The sequence below is a fragment of the Suillus paluster genome, assembly GCF_016628075.1.
Source record: "Suillus paluster strain FC165 chromosome Unknown EDB91scaffold_76, whole genome shotgun sequence".
Lineage (NCBI taxonomy): Eukaryota > Fungi > Basidiomycota > Agaricomycetes > Boletales > Suillaceae > Suillus > Suillus paluster.
In genome coordinates this window covers 123,193-143,379 of record NW_024537636.1, presented here as the reverse complement: position 1 = coordinate 143,379, position 20,187 = coordinate 123,193, and the positions used below count along the sequence as shown (strand labels likewise).

General features: G+C 47.1%; 9 protein-coding genes across 9 annotated transcripts; 7 read left to right on the top strand and 2 right to left on the bottom strand.

The window, feature by feature from the left end:
- Positions 1-346: 346 nt before the first annotated feature.
- EDB91DRAFT_1311113 (pyridoxal phosphate-dependent transferase) lies at positions 347-2,331 on the top strand (the record flags this gene model as incomplete). The annotated part of the gene is made up of 9 exons (XM_041325104.1): positions 347-717; positions 775-1,020; positions 1,073-1,428; positions 1,483-1,541; positions 1,590-1,693; positions 1,757-1,801; positions 1,850-1,920; positions 2,000-2,137; positions 2,257-2,331. Exons 1-9 carry the CDS (start codon positions 567-569, stop codon positions 2,329-2,331), a joined length of 1,245 nt encoding a protein of 414 aa, XP_041172733.1. The 5' UTR covers positions 347-566.
- A 666-nt stretch (positions 2,332-2,997) lies between these two features.
- On the top strand, positions 2,998-5,704 carry EDB91DRAFT_1059909 (P-loop containing nucleoside triphosphate hydrolase protein; the record flags this gene model as incomplete). The annotated part of the gene is made up of 12 exons (XM_041314295.1): positions 2,998-3,308; positions 3,357-3,710; positions 3,760-3,851; positions 3,900-3,950; positions 4,008-4,097; positions 4,145-4,315; positions 4,364-4,464; positions 4,523-4,624; positions 4,679-5,031; positions 5,086-5,164; positions 5,212-5,278; positions 5,334-5,704. Coding segments are annotated over 12 exons (2,142 nt in total), but the record flags the coding sequence as incomplete, so codon positions are not given.
- A 2,099-nt stretch (positions 5,705-7,803) lies between these two features.
- Positions 7,804-8,621, top strand: EDB91DRAFT_1059906 (uncharacterized protein; the record flags this gene model as incomplete). The annotated part of the gene is made up of 4 exons (XM_041314294.1): positions 7,804-8,045; positions 8,102-8,135; positions 8,185-8,370; positions 8,460-8,621. The coding sequence occupies 4 exons, from the start codon at positions 7,804-7,806 to the stop codon at positions 8,619-8,621; spliced, it is 624 nt and encodes a 207-aa protein (XP_041172731.1).
- Positions 8,622-9,040: 419 nt separating this feature from the next.
- Positions 9,041-10,066, bottom strand: EDB91DRAFT_1059857 (Pre-mRNA-splicing factor of RES complex-domain-containing protein; the record flags this gene model as incomplete). The annotated part of the gene is made up of 3 exons (XM_041314287.1): positions 9,041-9,138; positions 9,193-9,292; positions 9,347-10,066. The coding sequence occupies 3 exons, from the start codon at positions 10,064-10,066 to the stop codon at positions 9,041-9,043; spliced, it is 918 nt and encodes a 305-aa protein (XP_041172730.1).
- A 188-nt stretch (positions 10,067-10,254) lies between these two features.
- On the top strand, positions 10,255-10,957 carry EDB91DRAFT_1159138 (uncharacterized protein). The gene is made up of 2 exons (XM_041319733.1): positions 10,255-10,284; positions 10,347-10,957. Exon 2 carries the CDS (start codon positions 10,460-10,462, stop codon positions 10,907-10,909), a length of 450 nt encoding a protein of 149 aa, XP_041172729.1. The 5' UTR covers positions 10,255-10,284; positions 10,347-10,459; the 3' UTR covers positions 10,910-10,957.
- A 69-nt stretch (positions 10,958-11,026) lies between these two features.
- EDB91DRAFT_1349804 (uncharacterized protein) lies at positions 11,027-12,317 on the bottom strand (the record flags this gene model as incomplete). The annotated part of the gene is made up of 3 exons (XM_041326035.1): positions 11,027-11,902; positions 11,952-12,110; positions 12,164-12,317. Coding segments are annotated over 3 exons (841 nt in total), but the record flags the coding sequence as incomplete, so codon positions are not given.
- A 243-nt stretch (positions 12,318-12,560) lies between these two features.
- On the top strand, positions 12,561-13,793 carry EDB91DRAFT_1159136 (uncharacterized protein). Its single transcript, XM_041319732.1, has 4 exons — positions 12,561-12,635; positions 12,727-12,935; positions 12,997-13,176; positions 13,230-13,793. The coding sequence occupies exons 2-4, from the start codon at positions 12,795-12,797 to the stop codon at positions 13,356-13,358; spliced, it is 450 nt and encodes a 149-aa protein (XP_041172727.1). The 5' UTR covers positions 12,561-12,635; positions 12,727-12,794; the 3' UTR covers positions 13,359-13,793.
- A 1,349-nt stretch (positions 13,794-15,142) lies between these two features.
- On the top strand, positions 15,143-16,560 carry EDB91DRAFT_1085682 (uncharacterized protein; the record flags this gene model as incomplete). Its single annotated transcript, XM_041315924.1, has 9 exons — positions 15,143-15,323; positions 15,511-15,576; positions 15,641-15,704; positions 15,760-15,815; positions 15,842-15,972; positions 16,104-16,159; positions 16,215-16,255; positions 16,288-16,457; positions 16,540-16,560. 9 exons carry the CDS (start codon positions 15,143-15,145, stop codon positions 16,558-16,560), a joined length of 786 nt encoding a protein of 261 aa, XP_041172726.1.
- A 2,251-nt stretch (positions 16,561-18,811) lies between these two features.
- Positions 18,812-19,119, top strand: EDB91DRAFT_1252966 (uncharacterized protein; the record flags this gene model as incomplete). The annotated part of the gene is made up of 2 exons (XM_041323585.1): positions 18,812-18,998; positions 19,046-19,119. The coding sequence occupies 2 exons, from the start codon at positions 18,812-18,814 to the stop codon at positions 19,117-19,119; spliced, it is 261 nt and encodes an 86-aa protein (XP_041172725.1).
- Positions 19,120-20,187: the final 1,068 nt, after the last annotated feature.

Genomic DNA, 20,187 nt, shown 5'->3' with positions numbered 1-20,187 from the left:
TCGCAGGCCAAGGCGAACGTTATCGAATTCATAGCCAGCTTGAATGATCCCAGCTCATGACTCTCCTGCTCGACAACTTGCTTCCGAGTCTCTGCTTGCCCTGTCTCCTCTCGCACGCTTTCGTATATGGTTGTTGCTTGTGGTTGCCCCAACTTGGTTCCAACTACTTAGTTATCATGATACCTGCACTCATACTGTTTTCCATACCACTGCTGCACTGTTCTGCCTGTCATTTGTATTGTATTTTGTATGCTAATCCTGCACCGCTCTGCACGCTCCTGCATCATTCTGTTAACGTTCAATCTGTATGCTACACAATCCACGAAGCTAGCATGAGCAAACCCTGAGGCCTGAGGCCTGAATCGTGACCGCATCACCGACCGTGGCCTGCTACTATATCAAGTTCCGTGGCTCGTGGTTGGCTCACCGTGATATCTGCTCATTGATCACCGTTGTTCATAGTTGCTCATGCGCTCCCACGCTGAGTCACCTTGAGTCGCTTGCTATAGGTTTTAATTGATCGTTAAGCTTTGATCTTGGTTGCATACTGCACTGAGTCTGTACCTATGAACGCCATGGCCGCCACGAAGACCCCAGTGTCCTCTGAGTCAGCCCCGAGCACAGTGAATGAGTTAGACAAGCAGGCACCACCCCCATTCGGGCACTCGATGCACAAGCTCTTTGAGTTTGATCCATCTTACGTGAACCTCAATCATGGTGAGTTCTACCGGGTGTCATTCATTCGCACCCTGTTTCATGGCTGACGCATTGAAGGTTCATATGGTTCATTACCCATGCCAGTTAGAATTGCATGCGATAAACTCGCCACTCGCATCGAAGCCAACCCAGACAAATTCATACGTATCGAATGCATTCACCACTGGAACGAGGCTCGTACTCGAGTCGCCAAGCTGATAGGTGCAGAGACTGATGAGTGCGTTTTGGTGAATAATACAACGCACGGTATAGCCACGGTTCTCCGCAACTTCGAGTGGCATGAAGGAGATGTCATTATTGGCAGTAGGTCGAGAATCATTACGTTTGATTTCCCCCAGACTTATGTTATCCCCAGTGACTACAACGTATGGTGCTGTGTCCCGAGGGATCATGTATCTTGGAGATATGCCACCACATCCACAGGTGTCCACTTTCAATCTTCAATTTCCTACCACACATGCAGAGATACTGGAAAGCTGGCGAAAACACATCCGCCGAGTGACTTCCGAAGGGAATGACCTCCAGCAGACCCGCAAGGTCGTTGCCGTAGTAGACGCCATCGTGTCGAACCCTGGTGTACGTCTTCCTTGGAAAGAAATGGTGACCATTTGCAGGGATGCAGGCGTTTTGACAGTAGTCGATGCCGCGCATTCAATTGGCCAGGAAGTAGACATCAACTTGTCGGAGGCAAAGCCTGATTTTTGGGTATCGGTCAGTCCGTCAATCCCGACACATGGCATCTTGTTCTTGACCAAAGCTAAACAGAATTGCCACAAATGGCTCTTTGCAAAGAGAGGCTGCGCAGTCCTTTACGTCCCCAAGCGGTATGTTCCAACATTTCACAACTATCGATATCTAATGGAATGCACCAGGAACCAGCATATTATCAAGTCCCCTATATCCACTCCACACAATTATCTCTCACCTCAAGATGAGGACTACAACGGCCCACAAAAATTCGTGAGGCTTTTTGAATGTTAGCTTTCCTGGATAAACTGAACCATATAACTTCGAACGCTCATGTCTCATCGATTGCTAGGGACAGGAACCATAGATTATGTACCCCTCCTGAGCATCAATGCAGGTTGGTGCGAAGTCGTCAGTTGACATCAGTGTTCTGACTTGTAACCAGCCTTAGACTTTAGACAGTGGCTCGGTGGCGAGCAAAAGATAAACGAATTACTCACAATCTTGCAATCGCAGGTGGAAAGCATCTCGCAAGTCTCCTAGGAACCAGCGTAATGGACCCTGACGGTGATTTGACGCTGAACATGGTGCGTAGATGCAGTTTTCTGCTTTTATGCCGCATTTCACAGTCCTTGGTCAGGTCAATGTGGAACTGCCCATTCCTGGGGAGATCAAATATTCGGATGAAATCAATGCCCTGCTGCAAAATACGTTGTTGATCGAAGTGGAACACGTATGCCGCTCACTATTATCATAATGGAAAATGGTGGACAAGGTGTAGCGCGCAGGTATGGAATGAGGTGAGAATAACCTATTCGTGAAGATATCGACTTGGTTCTTACGGATACAAAGATTTCGGATTTCGAGGTTCTTGCGAATGCTTTCAAGGACGCGTGTCAAAAAGTTGTGAAGTTTGCGAGGCAATGAATACTTCTTCCTACGAAGGTCTTCCCTACTACTTAGAAACAAAGGAAATGAGAGATGAGTCGTACACGACAAGAGTCTGGTTAGGGCACATAACAGCCACAAATTGAAGTGCTTTAGTTTTTGTCTGTATATGTGCGCTATTGGTCTCCTGTGGGTAGAAAGTGGTCGTTCCTTCTGGATCGACGTACATGGTATGGAAATAGACAAACCAAAGTCGATGAAGGTGGCGGTATACTTACCCGCTGACTAAGCAATGGGAGTGGCAGCCACGAGGAGCCTCGCCTGGGGAATCCTAACAATATATTGGCGTGGTCAAGGATATTCTCATGTTGGCGCACACGACGTATAAGGTGAGTACGACATGGTGGGAGACGACGACGACGAGGAAGATTACAACATTATACCTCAAGCGAACACGTGACCACCGTAGACGCGTCGCGTGGACAGGCTTGGTCCACTCCGCACGCGTTTTAATTGCACACTTCAATGCACCTTTCTCCAGATCAACCTCAAATAACTTTCAACACTGTCGTACATTCTTCAGTAAACCAACGATGTCGGAGGACCTCTTGAAATGTCTCAATTCTGCTCAGACTAGATGTATGTTCGCTTCTTAAGTTTGTGCTAATGATTATCTCCTGATTGAACTGTCTGCTTCGAACAGGCGTAACTCATCCTCCAGACTCAGCTCTCCAAATATTAGCAGGCCCTGGAAGTGGGAAGACTAAAGTTCTTACATCAAGAATTGCCTACATGATAGTGCACCATGACATGGACCCATCGTCTATATGCGCTGTCACATTCACCAACAAGGCGGCCAACGAAATGCGAGCACGTCTAGCAAAACTCATTGGTAAAGATAGGGCCAATAAAGTCAAGATGGGTACTTTCCATGCGATCTGCGTTCTCTTTCTGCGGAAATATGGGAGTGCAGTCGGCCTTGACGCGAACTTCACTATATGTGATTCTGAAGAGTCGTATGTTCCCGAAACAAAACAACTATGTCATGCTGAACTCTATTTCAGCAAGAAAATTGTGTCGGGATTGTTGAAGCCTTACAGCGATTTACTTGCATCCAAAGACATCATAGTGAAACCAGCCACTATCTGTTCAATGATTTCTCGAGCCAAATCCAAGGGACAAACTCCAGAAGATGTTATGCCACGTAAAAAACGTCCGTCAGGAAGCAGAGCTGCTCCTCACAACCCAGTCAACGAGGATATCCAGCGTATCTTTGCAGAAATATACCGCGTCTATGAGACGTCTTTGCGAAAAAGCAACAGTTTAGACTTCGATGACCTCCTGCTCTTTGGCGTAAGACTTTTCTCACGACATCCAACGTATGCTGCTTGGTGTCAGCACGTACTTGTCGACGAATTGTGAGTTTTTGTTCTCATTGATGCTCAAGGCTCACCCAAATCACACTAGCCAAGACACAAATATAGTCCAATACGAGCTCATGTGTTGCATCGCTGCTGCTAGTCGCTGCGTAACGATTGTTGGGGATCCAGACCAATCAAGTACGCTCTGATCAATGCTGCCTGACATAATCTCATTCACAATCCTAGTTTATGGTTGGCGATCTGCGGACATTACGAACCTCGTCAAGATGCAAAACGGTAAGCCAGAGTCAACGCATATACACACGCATTGAATAAATTCGTCCGGACTTGCAGACTTCCCTAACGTATCGCAGATCATGCTTGAGCAAAATTACCGTTCAGCAGGATCTATCCTTGCGGCAAGTGTCGCCATCATCTCCCAAGGTAAGTTGTGCAGGCGCATGAAATGTTTTCTACCAACACTTTCCAAGATCCATCGCGGGTTGCAAAAACCCTGCATACATCCCATCCTCCCGGGCCCCGTCCAATGCTCCGGTCGTTCCCTACAGAACACGACGAAGCTGCTTTCATTGCGTGGGAGATCAACCGCATGATCGCACAATCAGGAGGGATGTTAGGATTCGGAGACTTCGCGGTGCTTCGTACGTCTCTCCTTCTCGAAACTCGAATTAGTTACGAACAGTTCGCAGTGCGTTTACACGCCATATCCAGAACAATTGAGAGTGCGCTTCAAAAGGAAGGTATCCCTCATCGAATACTAGGTGGACATCGGTTCTTCGAACGGACAGAAGTGAGTTCACAGTTATGTGTTCCTTTGGTCTATCAGACAGTAACCTGGTTTCACTTAGATTAAAGATATCTTGGCGTACCTCCAGCTCGTGGACAATCCACAATTTGAGCCAGCATTTTCTCGAGCTATCAACATTCCCTCCCGGGGAATTGGAGACAAGGTGAGGGCGGATTATTGTCAATTGTTGTCGTAGCGGCTTATGCACTCCTGATAGTCCCTCGGAGAAATTCTTGCACGATCACAGAAACTCAGCATCTCACCGCTAACTCTTATCGAACACATCCACGACTCCAAAAGTCCCGATCTGGAACCCCCTGTGAAACGCAAGGTCCAATCCTTTGTGAATGCGATACGGTCGCTGAGATCGTTTGCCGCTGACGGGATGGAACCAGCTCAATTGATTGGGAAGTTAGTCGAGCTCATCGATTACCAAGAACATCTGAAGAAGTCGCAATCTGACTGGGACACACGATGGGAGAACGTCCAAGAACTGATTAACTTTGCGAGTGACGCCGCGGTTGACGCCTCAAACATCCCTGTCATTGGTGGAAACGAGTCATCGTTGCAGTGATTTATCTCGTTTCACTTATTGTTGATCATAATTATTAACCAACTGCACAGAGATACTCCCCTAAGGCAGTTCTTGCAAGCATCGATGTTGTCATCTGAAGGTGATCAGTCGAATGAGAACGATGCCGAGGTTTGTCTTTTGAGGTCAAATTTACGATCGCTCATTATTTGTAACAGAAGGTGTCTATTGCGACTTGCCACTCTGCGAAAGGCCTTGAATGGCCAGTCGTCTTCGTCCCTGCAGGTTTGCATCCCCTTCTACTATTTCTTCTTGTGAACATTTATAACCATATCATCAGTGGAGCATGGGACCTTTCCTTTTTACCGAGCGGAGGACATCCAAGAAGAAAGGCAAGGATGTCATTGTATACATTCATCTATTCTGACGGGATCATCCAGACGCCTTCTATACGTTGCATGCACTCGAGCGCAGACATCGCTTTATCTAACGCACGCCTTAATGCGCAAGGTCGCTGGCGTTTCCAAAACCAGAGACTTGTCTGAATTCATTTCTAAAATCCGTTCCCAGTGTCCGGTAAGATTTATCCGTGAAGCAATTAAACAGGCATCGTGTCTCAAGCTGGTCTCTTTCTTTTCAGCCGTTGTTCGCCGACATGCCTCATACTCACTCCACTCAGGACCTCGGTCTTATTGCAAGAATCCTGGATAGAGAGAAGCGCTTGCCCGATGAATTGGAGGTGAAGCGACGAATGACAATGTTGTGCGTTGTCTTCTGTTTGACACGACTCCAAAATTGCTTTAACTAATTCCATCTTAGCAATATGACCGCAAGACAGATTCATCTGGGCGACACTAATATTGGCGGGAATATTGAGGACCAACCTACTCATCCTCTTATTGGGACAGACATTCCACCTAGTTACGTGCCCACATTTCAGAGTCAGTCTCTTGCATGACTATGTGGTTAGAGCTCACGTCGTGTTTTCTAGGCGTACGAGCTGGCTTGCGCGGGGATGAAACTCAAACTGCTGTCAAGGTTCCCTGTCCAGCGCCGTCAGTCAGGCCACCCAAGTTGATGGTAGGAGAATTGACAGCCGGCTTCGTCAACCCGCGAGTTCTATCCCCTGCGGTCCATCACCAAGCCAAGGTGCAATCTGCGTCCAAACCAGTTGTAAACCCTCGATCTAGTCCTCTACAGTTATTTACACCGGTGTCGACGAAAGCCACTGAAGTAGCTATGACCCAAACCAGGGGGATATTGGAAATGGGTCGAGCTATGACCGGGCCGCATGTCAAGCCACCCGAGTTGACGCCAGGAGAACTGAAGGACGGTTTCGTCAACCAAACAGCTTCGTTCTCCGCATTTCACCCTCCAGCCGAGGTGGAATCTCCTGCCCAACCGGATGTACACCCTCGATCAGATCGCCCACAGTGTGTACTAGTGTCAACGGAAGCCACCGAACCCATTAAGGCTGGAACCAAGCGAAGATTAGGAATGGGTCGAGCTGCGACCGGTGGGTATTCTAATAAGAGGTTCAAAGTCCCTACAGCACCGTGATGTCCGCGGGATCATAGTCTATTAACTTACATCGATGATCGGTCTTCACTCCTGCGGCGGCAACGCGTTACGAGAAACGTCTCGTAGGCATTAAATCGATTGTCCACATACCATCCATGACTGGAAAATGATGCCTGTTGACTATAAACATTGAACATATCACCGACAGCAGCAGTCTTGCCTTGTTTGAAGTCTACGAATTGAATGATTGCCCTAGTATTTGGATCACATCGTGACTGTTTGTACGCGGTTTTCAAATGACCATCCCGATAACGTTGGGGCCCCGTTCAATACTCCGCGTTTTCACTACTTTTCCGTGATCATCTGATTCATCTCTCCCAATTGGAGACTCCCCGTTATCAACTTTTGAGTTATCACGGCGCTTGAAGAACGTGGCTTGTGAGGTGGAATACCATCGATGAAAGAGTTGGGACCTACCTACTCGCTTAGCATGATGGTCAAGGTTTAATTCAAGCCCAGTCGGTTATGGATGGATGGCAGGTGACCAGAGGACAGTGTCAGGCAGATGTGCCATCATAAGAATCCAGATACTACTAGTAGTACTGGCAGTCGAATGGTCACCTGCTCCATCCTGCGAACTTGTAACACGAGGCAACCTCATTTCTTCACAAATGAACCGCTTTTTGCAGCATGGAACTGGTGAAGGCGCCAAGCGAACAGGATGAAGCCAGTGCAGCCGCGTGCTGTAATCACTGCCATGACCCTTGGACAGTAGGGCTGTGGCATTGGCCAAGTACTTAAAAGACCACCGTAGCCACTCATCTGGCCAACTTATCTGGCGGGTTCCATCAGGACAACTTGAGGTGAGACTTCTTGTTTTGGATCCAACCAGCCGTTCTTTTTCCTTCAATTTGGGTGTAAAGTATCGGCCGCAATCAGATCAAGGTCCGCTGCTTTTAGCAACCTCGTGTTAATCTGCCAGCTGCTATCCGCACGTCTTCCTGATAATAATCTCGGAACACACATCGACTCACTTCCCCTCTTCAACCGTTCAGTACATATTTGCTTCCCAGCCTTTACACAGCAACCCCCACATTTTTTCTTACGTCTACCATCCACTGATGACCAAGTTTGACGCCCGAGATCAGTCCACTGCGATGGACTCATTCTGCAGTTATGACGGCGTTGACTGGGTCTATCAGCAGAATCAGTCCCGTCCAATACGCACTAGGCACTCATCGTCCTCGACACTTCTTGATCGTCACACAACTGCCACCAAAGCTCCGCCCATGCCCAGACGCTCGTCTGAGGATTCGGGTGCTGCTACTACTGAAGACATTACTTCTCTCAATCAACTTTGGGATACCCTTCGGCAACAGAAGCAACGCAAGATGGCCAAGGAGACTCCAAAAGTGAACTCCTTGAAGGCGCCAACGCCTTCACATTCGCCTGCTCCATCACGAACCCCAGATCCTCTAGTAGGAGTGAGGAAAGTGACAACCCCTCAACCCATCAAGAGGCGAAAGTCAAAGTATGCTATTATTTTTTCTACCTAATGTATTGATCACCGATGATATTCGTCGATAGCGTCTCGTTTCGAGAGTCCCGCGATGGTCGTACGGTACGTATGATCCCTGTATTCGTTGCACACGCCTTACCTCCGCACACAGGTCACAGCGACCTTTGACCTACCGGGCATTAAAAAACATAACGCCCATGTTAGTTATCGTGGCAGTCATCTGACTGTGACCTGGGAAACAGTGAAAATCACTGAGATCGATGAGGGAGGAACACTTGTAAGGGAACGAGAGAAAAAGGAGTTCTCGAGGACTATTCCTCTTCCAGATGGAACCAAGGTGAGCCCCTAGCCCCTACATCCTGTTGCTTCTGGGGAGCATAGGCGAAGGTTGTGATTGGCTAATCTCGTAACATTTTCCCTCGGCAGTTTGAAGAAGTGGGTGCACGTATGGACGATCGTTATTTGATCCTGACGTACCCCAACATGCGGTCGGTACGAGTGGAGCCTCGACAGATCGGCTCCCGTCAGGTTGAGCCTCGTCGCATAGAGCCCACGGAGATCGAAGTCTCAGATGTATATGAATATTAGTTAGACGCACATATCATGACTACGGAGTTTTATTTTATGTCCCTGTTGCTTTGCTGTCGATACACTGTATACATACCGCATCCACGTTTGCCACGTTGTACGATTACTCACTATGTGAAATCATTTCACCTGTTCGTACCACTTGGAATAGTAACAAATGCCAATTGGGCAAACCAGATGTTATCGGGCAGGTCGGGGGTGCCATCCAACTGATGGACCACACTGAAGGATTATCTGCCAATGACTTACCACCAGGCAGTTCGCGTGGTGTCAAAGTGCGGTAATCAATGTCTCGTGGTGTCTTGACCAAGACGAATGATCGGTAACCTTATCTAAGACACCCCATGGAGGTCAAAAATAACTCCCTGAACTAGAAGTCGAGCGTACAATGATAGCTGCGGCTGCAAAAACGCACCGCATTACATGTCATCCACGCTCCATTCATAACTTGCTGCTGTGTTCCGCTTTCTCTCATTATGTCGCTGGAAGTACTTCTTCTCGAAGCCATTGCCACGATCTGCACGGAACGTAAGAAATTGCTGGAAGGGTGGAAGAGGCTATGAAAACGTACCTACACCATCCCATCTATAGCCTGGCTTTATGCCAAATCGGTTTGGTTGAGGCAGTGGTCCCGTGTATTCAGGTTTGCGGGGACCTTTGGATTTACTTTTCTAGTAAATCATACGCTATCAGCAAGGAAAGGTTGAAGGTGTACAGGCACTTACTGTCAAGAACGCGGCAGCTGGATCATTCCAACGTTCTTTAGCCTTCAGCTCTTCGTTTAGCTCCTTATCATCTGCACGTCTGGCGAATGGAAGTGATTTGTTCTTCTCAAGTTGACGTTTTCGCGCTTCTTCTTCCTCTTTTTGGACCAGGCCTTTCCCCCACTCCATCTTCTTTGCATCCTTTTCCTCCCTTTCTCTTTTCTTCCTAGCAGCTTCTGCACGGGCGGCCTTAGTATCAATCTTCCGGCCAGACGCATCACGATAAATGGTCTCTTGAGCAGCCTCTTCCTCTTCTTTAGTCAACGCCTCTTGTCTCTGCTGAGGCTTAGGAAGAGCCTTCCGGAGTTGTGCTGTAGTCAACAGCCCACCAGTGAATGGTTGATCGGACTCCTCCTCCGCGACGACGGTAGGTTGTTCATCCGCGGGTATCGGCGGACTGTCCTCCTTCACACCACCACGAATAGTCGACCACCCAGAACCTTCTTCAACACGGCGCTTCTTAAAACTACGGTCCTTCGCGACAGCAGCCTCAGCGATGTCTTCGTCTTCGTCGTTGCGCCTGGAACTTTCGCCTCCCCACCCAGCGTCATCGTCTACCAAGATGGAGGATGCTGTGGTTGCGTCATCGGCTTTGCGCTTCTTCTTCTTTTGGGTCGTGCGAGACAAGATAGCGTCTGCCTTGGGCCCGGACATGTATTTTTCTGCGAGGTATGCTTGCATGGTGGGCTAGAATGGGTTTTCGAATGAGAGAAGGTCAGATATTCAACCTTTGGCCCAGTCTAATTACTTTCTTGTTCACGGACATCCGTATTCACGTGACCTACCTAAACAACACCAAACAAACACTGGATTAGTGCAACCCCTGAGCTTTCACACTCTCTCTTCTACTTACTTCGTACACTTCTCCACTAATATCACTCATCTTATCAGCCCGTGATGTTAGTCTTTAAGCTTTAGCCCCCTACCTAATGATATATTCTGATTATATCCTATCTACCAGATCCCGACCACCCATCACAGCAACTGACGAGTGCCGCAAATCTCGCTGCCACAAGGTTTTCCCCCTATCTTATACTAAGCAATCTGTTCGGCTCAAGAACACATATCAACATCATGCCGTCTACTATAGCAAGAATTCGAATCCGTTGCGACGAGGCCACCATCACGACTAATCCCCAAGCTATTACATCACCTCGAGCCCCGTCCAATTGTCCTTACCTGCAAAAAAGATATCGCCGGAAAGTCCAGCGGCGTTCCGTGTACGGCTACTACGTAACGTCCCATCGGATATACAAATTAACACATGGAGATGAAAAACCTGGCGAAGGCGCTCTCACTGAGCCGTTTCGAGAATTTTGCAGGACGCTCTGCGAAGAGACTGGTCTTCCGAATGATTCTAGTACTTTTTGCCAGGTCGGTGGATGTGGCTATTGCATCGCACTCACCCGAAATCTTCGCAAGGCGCCGGAGTTCTCGAACCTTGAGACACTGGTGCAGAAAGTGAAGATGTTGCTGAATACAGACGAGGAGCCGGATTGGTATTATGAGGAGCTAGGCTATTGAGATCGCTATGATTCCAGCTTCTCCTTGTTAGTAGTGATTATTTTACGCACATTTGATTTGATATCATTGCATTTCATTTCAACTGCCTTTTCATAATACCGATTCTGAATTCAAAGTACAACAACTGGTCGGAATGTTTAACATAACCGCATGCGAACAGATGGAAGTATGAGCTACATGGAAGTTGAATACAAACTGTATCTTTTTTGCGAGACGGTGAGACCTGGGTGTCGAAGAGTGTGCTATTACAAAGTGCAGCGCAGTAGTCCGACGAGTTGCAAATGCCTTTTTGCCAAGAAGTTGCGACTTGTTTCTGTTGCGCTTGTGGAGTGTCAAGGGTTCGGTTCGGTCCGGAATGAGCAATTCTGAAGTGTTCAGAGGCGGAGGACGTGTTCTGGATTTAAGCATCACGAGCCTCTGTTGGGCCTGTGTACCAAATGTCCCTATATGGTTCAAAGGGACAACTCACGAAAACTTTGCGGCGTATGCGTCTTCCGCTTCACGTAAGGGAATGAAGGTTAAAGGAAGACAACCAGAACGCTCCAAATCAGGTTGTCCGGGGATACGTTTCCGCCTCCGGTGTCGATTATCACGAGAATATGCCGATCGTTTAACACGGTCCTTCCTCGGCGAAGAGGGAGGCGTCTCGAATCTCCGGAATGGAACAAAGTCGAGAGGCGGGCGAGAGGACGATATAGCGTCAGACTGCAGAATGTTGTCCGTTTCTACATGGGAGAGAATGGCTGCACGAGTCAGCCTCTGAGTCAGAGTCATCGGCTTCCTGTCCCTGACGGGCATTTTAGAAAAGCGCAATCCATTTCGAGTGAGCCCTCCATTGCGAGCAGGTGGAGTGGCTTGCTGCTGGATATATGCGCCGTCCGGAGAGGAAATGGATGTATCTTGCAGCTTTACGGTCAAAAGTTTCCGTTTGCGTGGTGGTTCAGGCACCTTCGTCATAACTTGGCGAATAAATCTTTCCACAGTCACAGCATTCTGGATATTGATGTGGATTAAACTTTTATAATTTCTGTAAAAAGCCTACCTGTGCTGCGGTGGTGTTCCTAGCTGGAGTAAGGGTAGCAATAGGGGGGATGAGACTTGGGAATGGTTCACACATGTTTATCGAAGACTTGGAATGAAGCAAATCGAGTGCCCCTTCGCCTTGGGAGTTATAAGCTGGTCTCTTTCGTTTTCTTGTCATCTTTTGGGATGTAATGGATGTCTGAAGGCAATGCAAAAAGGATTCTTACTTACAACGTATTCAACGTCTATTTCAGAGGTTTGACCAGAAGCCATACTGTCGTTGACTTGGTTTTCAAAATAATGATACAATGCGTTGTTGGAGACAGGCTGCAGCGTGTACACTGTAGCCAAGGAGAAGCAGCAGCAACTGAGCACAGCCACCATCATTAATTCAACTTCCTCCCGACCATCGACACGCACGTCCTCAACAACCGGCGCCCCGCAGTGAATAATGTGGCGCTGTCAAGAGTTTTGAATTTAGTTTGGCACATGTAGCTCACATAGGTGACAGATGTCCGCAAACAGGTCATGCGTTACATCGCACAGCTTGCGCCTTTGCGAACCGGTGTCATACTTTTGAAAATAAGGGCAATCACTTCATCTGCAAAATTCCCTTGTACTCACAACCTTCCGCATGGAGGCACGGATTTTCTGTCAGTCTTTGCCCATTTTTCGGGGAGCGGGAATTCTGCCCCGTCCGCTTGTAAGTTGTGATGCGGTCGCAATATTGCAATCACCACTCCTCTATTGGAATCGCTGACAGTCGTTGCGCATGACTTGCTTACGCACACTAGTACTGCCTCCTTGAGCCTGCATAAAAGCATGGCTAACTTGAGCAAGATTCATTTCGTGCTCAGACAAAATGAAGCTATCCTTCTCAACTGCAATTGCTACCTTTGCTGCTGTCTTAGCTGCAGCCACTCCAGCAGCTGCTCAGTTGTGTTTCCAGGCTTCACGCTTTGGAATTATCACAGTCACTCCCTCGACACTCTCTCCTGGTGACGTGAGTAGTCGTCATGATTTATGTTACCTCTTTCCGAGTCTGATTGTCTATCATTATTTAGAACTTCACTGTGACAGCGAACTTTACCTGCGCAGCTCAACTTGGTGTGCGCCCCAAGTACACTGACTACTACATTGAAGTTCCTGTGAACAACAACGGCTACGAGCCTCCTATTCTACTTGCCCGTCGTACCCTCAACGCGAGCTCACCAACTCCTCTCTTCGACGAGTTCACAGTTCAGGTTAGTTTTAGCGGTTATGTGATTCGTGTGCGGTAATTGATCCTGTGACCTAGCTCCCGTATGCGGACTACTTTAATGCCAGTTATGTAGTCATGCTGGAGACTACCTTTCCACAGACTGGAGCTAACGGGTCCACGTACTTTGTTGTCGGAGGTATCGAGCACAACATCGCAATCGTCTAAATTATGAAGGGAAGTGCTGGTGAATGAGAGCTATATGGACTGTTTTGGCACGCTTCCTATGGACTAAAATTACTACCTTTCGTTGTCTATTACTCGGACCTTGTTCGTGACAATTAGTGGCAAACGTCACATTATGCTTACACGAGCAACGATATAACATTGATTATAACCTCTTCATTGCGCACCCGATTTTTTTTTGACTTCTTCAAGTGGAGCCTTCTAGCCTCTTCAGTTGCGATACTGCAACATTCACAACATCACTGTTCTCCTTCAGCCCACGATCCGGAAGTGGTAGACGACAGGTGTTCGAGTATCTAGGATTTTAACAGCCCCTGCATCAATTGGGCGGGTTGGACGTGTCTATCTGCTTTCAAAGGAGACAACTCGCGAAAGCTTTGCAGCATGTGTCCTCCTCATCACGTAAGACATCATCCCCCTTACTCCAGCTAGCAGCACCACCGCAGCCCAAGTACTATCATTCCCTATAATATGTCAATGGTTGCTAATATACAAAAAGTTCATAGCACTTCAACATGGTGCTCAACTCGCATCGAAAAAATTCAAGCATATGCAGAGTACCTAGAAATGATGTTTTGTACAAGTAGAATAAAAGATTTTGGGATGTTGCAGCTGTGAGAGATGAAATAGTGGTAATTTGAAACACTTGCACAACACAAATCACCCAGATCCCAAATATCCTGCAAAGGCATTTGTAAAAAATTACCTAGAGCATAATGGACACCTTATAGGGATGTTGTTAAGACTGTGCTCAGGGGTAAGGCGGAGTCTGAGGGGCTTGGCTTCAGCTCGTGTGCTGCGCCCCTTACCCGAGTACATGCCCCTAATTTTGGATTGTAGTCCGACACGAGCTCTATGTGTTGGAATAACAAGTGTGCCTGCAGCTGAGTGCATCATTGTATGATCTTGTTATCTGTCTCATTATTGTCCAGCGACACGTATGCTTCTTTGATTGTGCGCTCTTATGATATGTTTCACTGATTGTACTTGCTGAATCTTTTGATCACTTTGGCCAGTGCCGTTTTACCTATTGTTACGGTCTCATATACTTACAAGATCACTCGAGCTATTTAGCCACTGCTACTTTGAGCCGATACCTCAGACATTTGCCTTCGCATGCACGATCTGAGGTATGATATCTACTTTACTTACATTCACCTATGCTAACTTGCCTTAGAGTATCTATTCAATATAGGTGAATATCACTCAGACGTTTGCCTTCGTGTGCATGATCTGAGAGTATCTATTCTATATAGATCCACGCGAGATTTCTATAACTTTCACACTATGAGCTCTGACGGACTACTAGATGAGCATGGGAACATTGGGCGGAGGTTAGTCCGCCCGACAGGAGAGAGTCGGAGGACTACTGCAGTCGGAGCTAACAGTAGAAGTGGAGTGGAGGAGACTGCTCGGATGAAGTCCGAAGCAGAACAGAAACAAGTAGTGTTTTAAAGTTCAGTTTGGTCTGGTTTTTTTGGCCATTTTTGGCACAACTGGACCTGGACTGGTCCTAATTTTAATTGTAGTTCCACAAGACTGGACTGAACTCTCAAAAACCGGTTGCCTTCAGTTGCTGGACCACACTACAGTAGGTTGCAACCGGTCTTTCAAAAACCAGTCCAGGACTAATTGTAACTGGACTAGACTTCATCATAGAGGAGCATGTTCTACATGTTGTTGTATTTTAATAATTCTGTAAGACACTACCAACTAATCAATACTTTGTATCTCCCCACTGCCTTGATCTTCTCTTCAACCTGACCATGAAGTCAACCCATGTGCGACGACCCACGGAAAAGGTTGTTGCAATGACATCTGCCAAAGCCAAGCACTCACGGCCTCCAAAGATGAAGCAAGTGTCACCAAAAGGGAAGAATCGCAAACAGAAAGCTGTATCAAGCAACAGCAAATCAGAAACCAGTGAGAGTGAGGCTGAACCAAAATGTACTTCAAAAAAGAAACCTCTAGGTCCTGCAAAATCTAAGTGTGCACGTTGAAACACTATTGACGAGGTTGTCCATGAGAGCAAGGCCAGTGAAGAAGTAATAGAAATTGAGCCTCTCATTGAGGATGCTGAAGACAAAGAGGTAATCGTGACTTGTATCATTGACATCTGTGTATTGGATGTCAGCTCAACATCACTGGATAGCAGGACAGCGATGGCTTGCAGGAACAGCACCACACTACTCTACCCAATGTGCTGAAAATGAACAAACAAAGTACAGCTGATTTACTCACTGTGTTCTCAGATCATTGAACAGTGAAGTTTTGCCAGACTAATGGAAATGTAGAAACATTGAAGGGGTGTTGGTGCAATGCATGCAAGTCAGTATATCAGATTGAATACTAATATTGACAAGTACTTACATTGCACCTGTAGAGATGATACAGCTTTTGTTGCAAAGTATGGAAAATGCAAGGCATTCCATGTTGGAAGTAATTCTTTGTGTTGGCAACACAAGAGAATAGGAAGAAACAAGGGAAGGACATCCAACAAAATCTAGGCCAGATGTTCCAGAAGTCGCAAAACAAAGAGTATTCAAGGGAGGATGTGCTGCGCACAGTTGCTGAATTTGTGGTCTGCGACGACCAGGTGAGTGATGATATCAATGATACATAAGATTGGGAAAATGCTGAAACAGCATTGTTGTGCCGAGCCTTGTAGTGGCCGACAAACCCGCATTTAGAAATTGTTTGACATACCTTCAACTCATGATGTGTCAGCTTACATTCACAATGCATCCATTGAATTCATTGAGGGTCTCAAGGTCTGAATGCAGGTGAGTACTAGTACTGCTCCATATTCCTCTGAAATATCTTACAAAATGTTTACAGGCTACAACAACCGGCCTTATTTCAACAACTACAGACTTGTGGTCTGTTGATCAAACAAAGGCCGCATTTTTAGGCTTAATGGCTCACTGGATTGAGGCTAATGATGCCTCCAGTATATGGACACTTGCTTCACAAGTCATCACTTTTGGAGGTATATCTGGAGCACACAGTGTGAACAATCTTGCACAGTATCTTTTTGGATTGTATGAGCGTGCAGGAATTATCAAAGGGCAATCAAGCAAGGTATGTACTCTACCATCCAGGTCTCAATTTTTGTGTGCTGAGTTCTGCAATAGCTTTTCTGTATTACTGCTGACAATACTAGCAACAACGACACCACTTGTGACATCATCGAAACACTACTTCACCGCCACCATATATACAACTTTGATGCCACTCGACAGCGTCTCCCCTGTCTTGCCCACATGGTCAACCTTGCCATCACTGATGTTATGTCAGTTATCACACGCATCACCAATGTTGAGACTACAACCACAATATGGAATAACTGCGTTCTCAGAGACTCACTTGATGTCATAGCTGCAGTGTGTACACTTGCCATTAAGGTACATTTTCACTGCTGCCCATAAGTTCTATCATCTAACATATCTTACAGATTCAGTCCTCAGGTCAACACATCAAATATTTTGAGACCTTGCAAGTCAAGTGCAGGATCCCGACACCACTGAAAATCCCTCTCCACAGTAATGTACACTTGTTAGATACTGTGCCGACTCAGGAAGCAGAGGGGTCGGGGCTTGGCTTCAGCTCTTGCGCTGCACCCTTAGCTGAGTATGTGCCCTGAATTTGGAGCGGGTCCGACGTTGTCCGACGGTAGGACAATTGGACCGCTTTGGTCCGCTCTGGGGGTCGGGGAGTAAGAGCTACTAGCGGTGGGCCGACTAGGAGTGGAGCGGAGAAGGTGGGGAGTGATGCGGAGAGGGAATAGGAGCAGGGGAATGTTGGTAGGGGCAGGAAAGGTGGAGGATAATGCGGAGGGGTGAAGGATGATATTTTGATAGGGGCGGAGTAATAAGGGGAAGACTTAGAGCATGGCTCTAAGTCAGAGCGGAGGGTCGGAGGGTCGGAGGTGACAACAAGTTGAGACTTGTGTCCAGAGGAGGCAAGGTTCTACTGAGAATTCTCACAGGATATAACTGCGAGAAGACAAGTAATATTAAGACTGAGGAAAAATATCTAAGTACATGATATGTTATATACTACTATGTATGAGGCAGTGATCAGGATAACTATGCAGTAAGGCTATGTACCAAGGATATAGTTTGTAAGTATTTTACATAGGCAAAGACATAAGTCGGGGCGGATATCAATATGTACGCGTCGGATCAGCGATCGAGCGGTAATAGGAATTACCGGTCATCCAGAAGTAAGGGTCTATGTACCAATAGGGAAGGCATATATCTAAAAGGGGAAAGAGCTCCAGTTGAATGGAGAGGTTATGGAAGGGGACTGGTTGAGCGGTTGAGCAGAAGCGTAGGGCGGAATGCGGACTTGTGATAGGATGGAGTGGAGGATGAATGGGGCGGAGGGGTCGGAAAGCGGAGCGGATATGTCATATCCCGTACCTCCGGATCCAGAATTCCGGATCTACTTCATTAAAGTCTGGTCCTCCGTCTTACTATTCCACCCGGTGCTCCGCCTTCATCTCTGCACTCACCCCTAACTCCTTTTAGATTAGCTATTGCTCCGGTTACCGGTTATGTCCTTTCTGCTATGCTTATTGATCTGTCCATTCCTACTTCATTTCCGACCTCACTGCTTTGATCCGTTATACTTAGTAATAGACTTTCCACATGCTTCGTACATAGCCCTTACCTTTGCTGACTGATTCACTTACATGTTACCTACAGTATATAAACCCCTGTAATACTCCGGAACTCCTCAGTTTGAATATCATCTTAGTTCTGCTCATTCCTGCAATCTCCAGACTTGAGTCTCACCTCTTGTCCACCTCCGAGTCTTAGGGGTTAAACCTTAGGACTACTTCTCTGGCTCTACCTTAGGGTAGTCTAACCTCTGTTCAGTTTCTACTCCGGACTTCCATAGTAGCCTTACTCCATCCCAGTATAAACCTTCCGGAGTTCTGCCGAACTCCACCAACACTAAGTCCTCCGGAACTCCCTGGACTTCCATCAGACTTCCCCTCTGTCCCCTGGAAATTAAAGGGCACGTACTCAGGTAAGGGGCGCAGCGCACAAGCTGAAGCCAAAGCCCTTTGAGTAACCTCTCCCTTGAGCACGACCTTAACAGGATATCAATATCGGAGCAGTTGGATCAGGTATATGACAGCACTGGGGAACTGCTCATGGGATGCTCGGACACGCCTATCGCCTACAACAGGCTATTTATCTCTTCATCTCCTCCACTGATGAGCTTTTTGGGCCAATCACATCCATTCGACGCCATGGACAGGTCATGAAGCACATCCCATGGACTGCATTTGCACTCAAGGCATTGGACTGGGAGCATGTGAACAATACACAAATCATAATCTCAGTAGGTCACAACTAGTCTCTCTTCAGCAATTTTGACCAACATTTTTAGGATGCTAATGATATTCAACAATACTTCTCCAAATGACAACCAACACTATGGTGTGCAATACCTGCTATGGAGCTATGGAGGAGCTACAGACGGCTTGGGAATCAAAGAGTGAGAATATACGGTTCACACTGTACAAGGAGGCTATCCAGTGGGGTCTTGCAAAGATTGGAAAGTATTATAGCAAATTTGACGACAAACCTGTCTATATTCTTGTACTTGGTATGTCTATCATATTGTATTGTATTTTTGACTAATTAAATGTGCAGTAATACACCCATACTACAAACTCACGTACATCACAATGGCATGGGGCGGTCCTGAAGAACAAGCCAAGGAATGAGCTGCTGGGAATCTGAACACCAAAAATTGGTATGATGAAGCTCTCAAGGTAGCTGAAAAGACTATGGAGGAGTATTTGACCACACAAAAAGCACTTGTAGACTCAGGACATGCCACCGCCAACACCATCGACTACAACTCAACAGTCTCGACTGTCAAAACCGTGGGGTCCAAATACAATCACCATCACCGCATGTTAGTTCAGCAGGCAGTCTATGAGCACAACACTGGATGGGCAGTCGAGCTTCGTTGTTACCTCAAGGATATGTGTTAAGGTTGTGCTCAAGGGGAGGCGGTCGGGCGGACTAATAGTTGGGCAGACTGATATGAGAGAAAATGGAGGAACTGAGTGGGTTGGAAAAGTGGAGATGGTGGAGGGAATAGGAGTAGGATCGGGCAGACTGATAGGGCAGAGGAGCAGAGCTCCAGGTAGGGTCGGATGGTAGGGATATAGTGTCAGAGGAGTGGAGCGGAGTTGGGCAGATGTAGCAGGGCTAGTTCTGCTGAGGTGCACTTTGTGCATTGTCGGAGTAGGAGGGATGGAGTGGACAGGGAAACAGGGGGTCGGACCAGCAGTAGGGATGTTCACGGGTGTTATTGGAGGTGCTCGGATCCAGTGTTACAGTAACATGAGCGTTACACGTCATTTCATTCTTTGGACTCGTCTAGACCTGGACCATGGTTACGATTATTCTATTTTCATCTCTTCTTTTTGATCCTGTTGTTCTGAAACGCGAGAAGCTCTCGCTTCTTCCCCTAGATCACAGAAGCCACGGCTTCTACTGAACCCTATGCCCTTCCCTTTGTTTCAGTTCTCTCATTGATGGGGATTCCCCATGCCCTTCGCCCTTACCGCTCAACCGGTATCTCACCCTTACATATATATATCACTTGTACAGTAGATAGATTCTCTAACTTGAATCTACTCAGTTCTCATCTGATCTTGTCACTGGGACTGAACTTCTCTTGCCTAAGAGAATCCCCTCTGTACAAAGAATCATCTACTCTTGAGACGATACTCTTGAGTTGACTTCCATCTCTTGGATCGTATCCTCGAGAAACTCCAATC

Excerpts from the sequence above, each read along its gene's own strand:
- EDB91DRAFT_1159138 (XM_041319733.1), top strand. The coding sequence starts at position 10,460 with ATGCCGTCTACTATAGCAAGAATTCGAATCCGTTGCGACGAGGCCACC.
- EDB91DRAFT_1159136 (XM_041319732.1), top strand. The coding sequence starts at position 12,795 with ATGAAGCTATCCTTCTCAACTGCAATTGCTACCTTTGCTGCTGTCTTA. Across the intron at positions 12,936-12,996 it reads CGACACTCTCTCCTGGTGAC|AACTTCACTGTGACAGCGAA; the intron begins GTGAGTAGTCGT and ends ATCATTATTTAG. Across the intron at positions 13,177-13,229 it reads TCGACGAGTTCACAGTTCAG|CTCCCGTATGCGGACTACTT; the intron begins GTTAGTTTTAGC and ends CCTGTGACCTAG.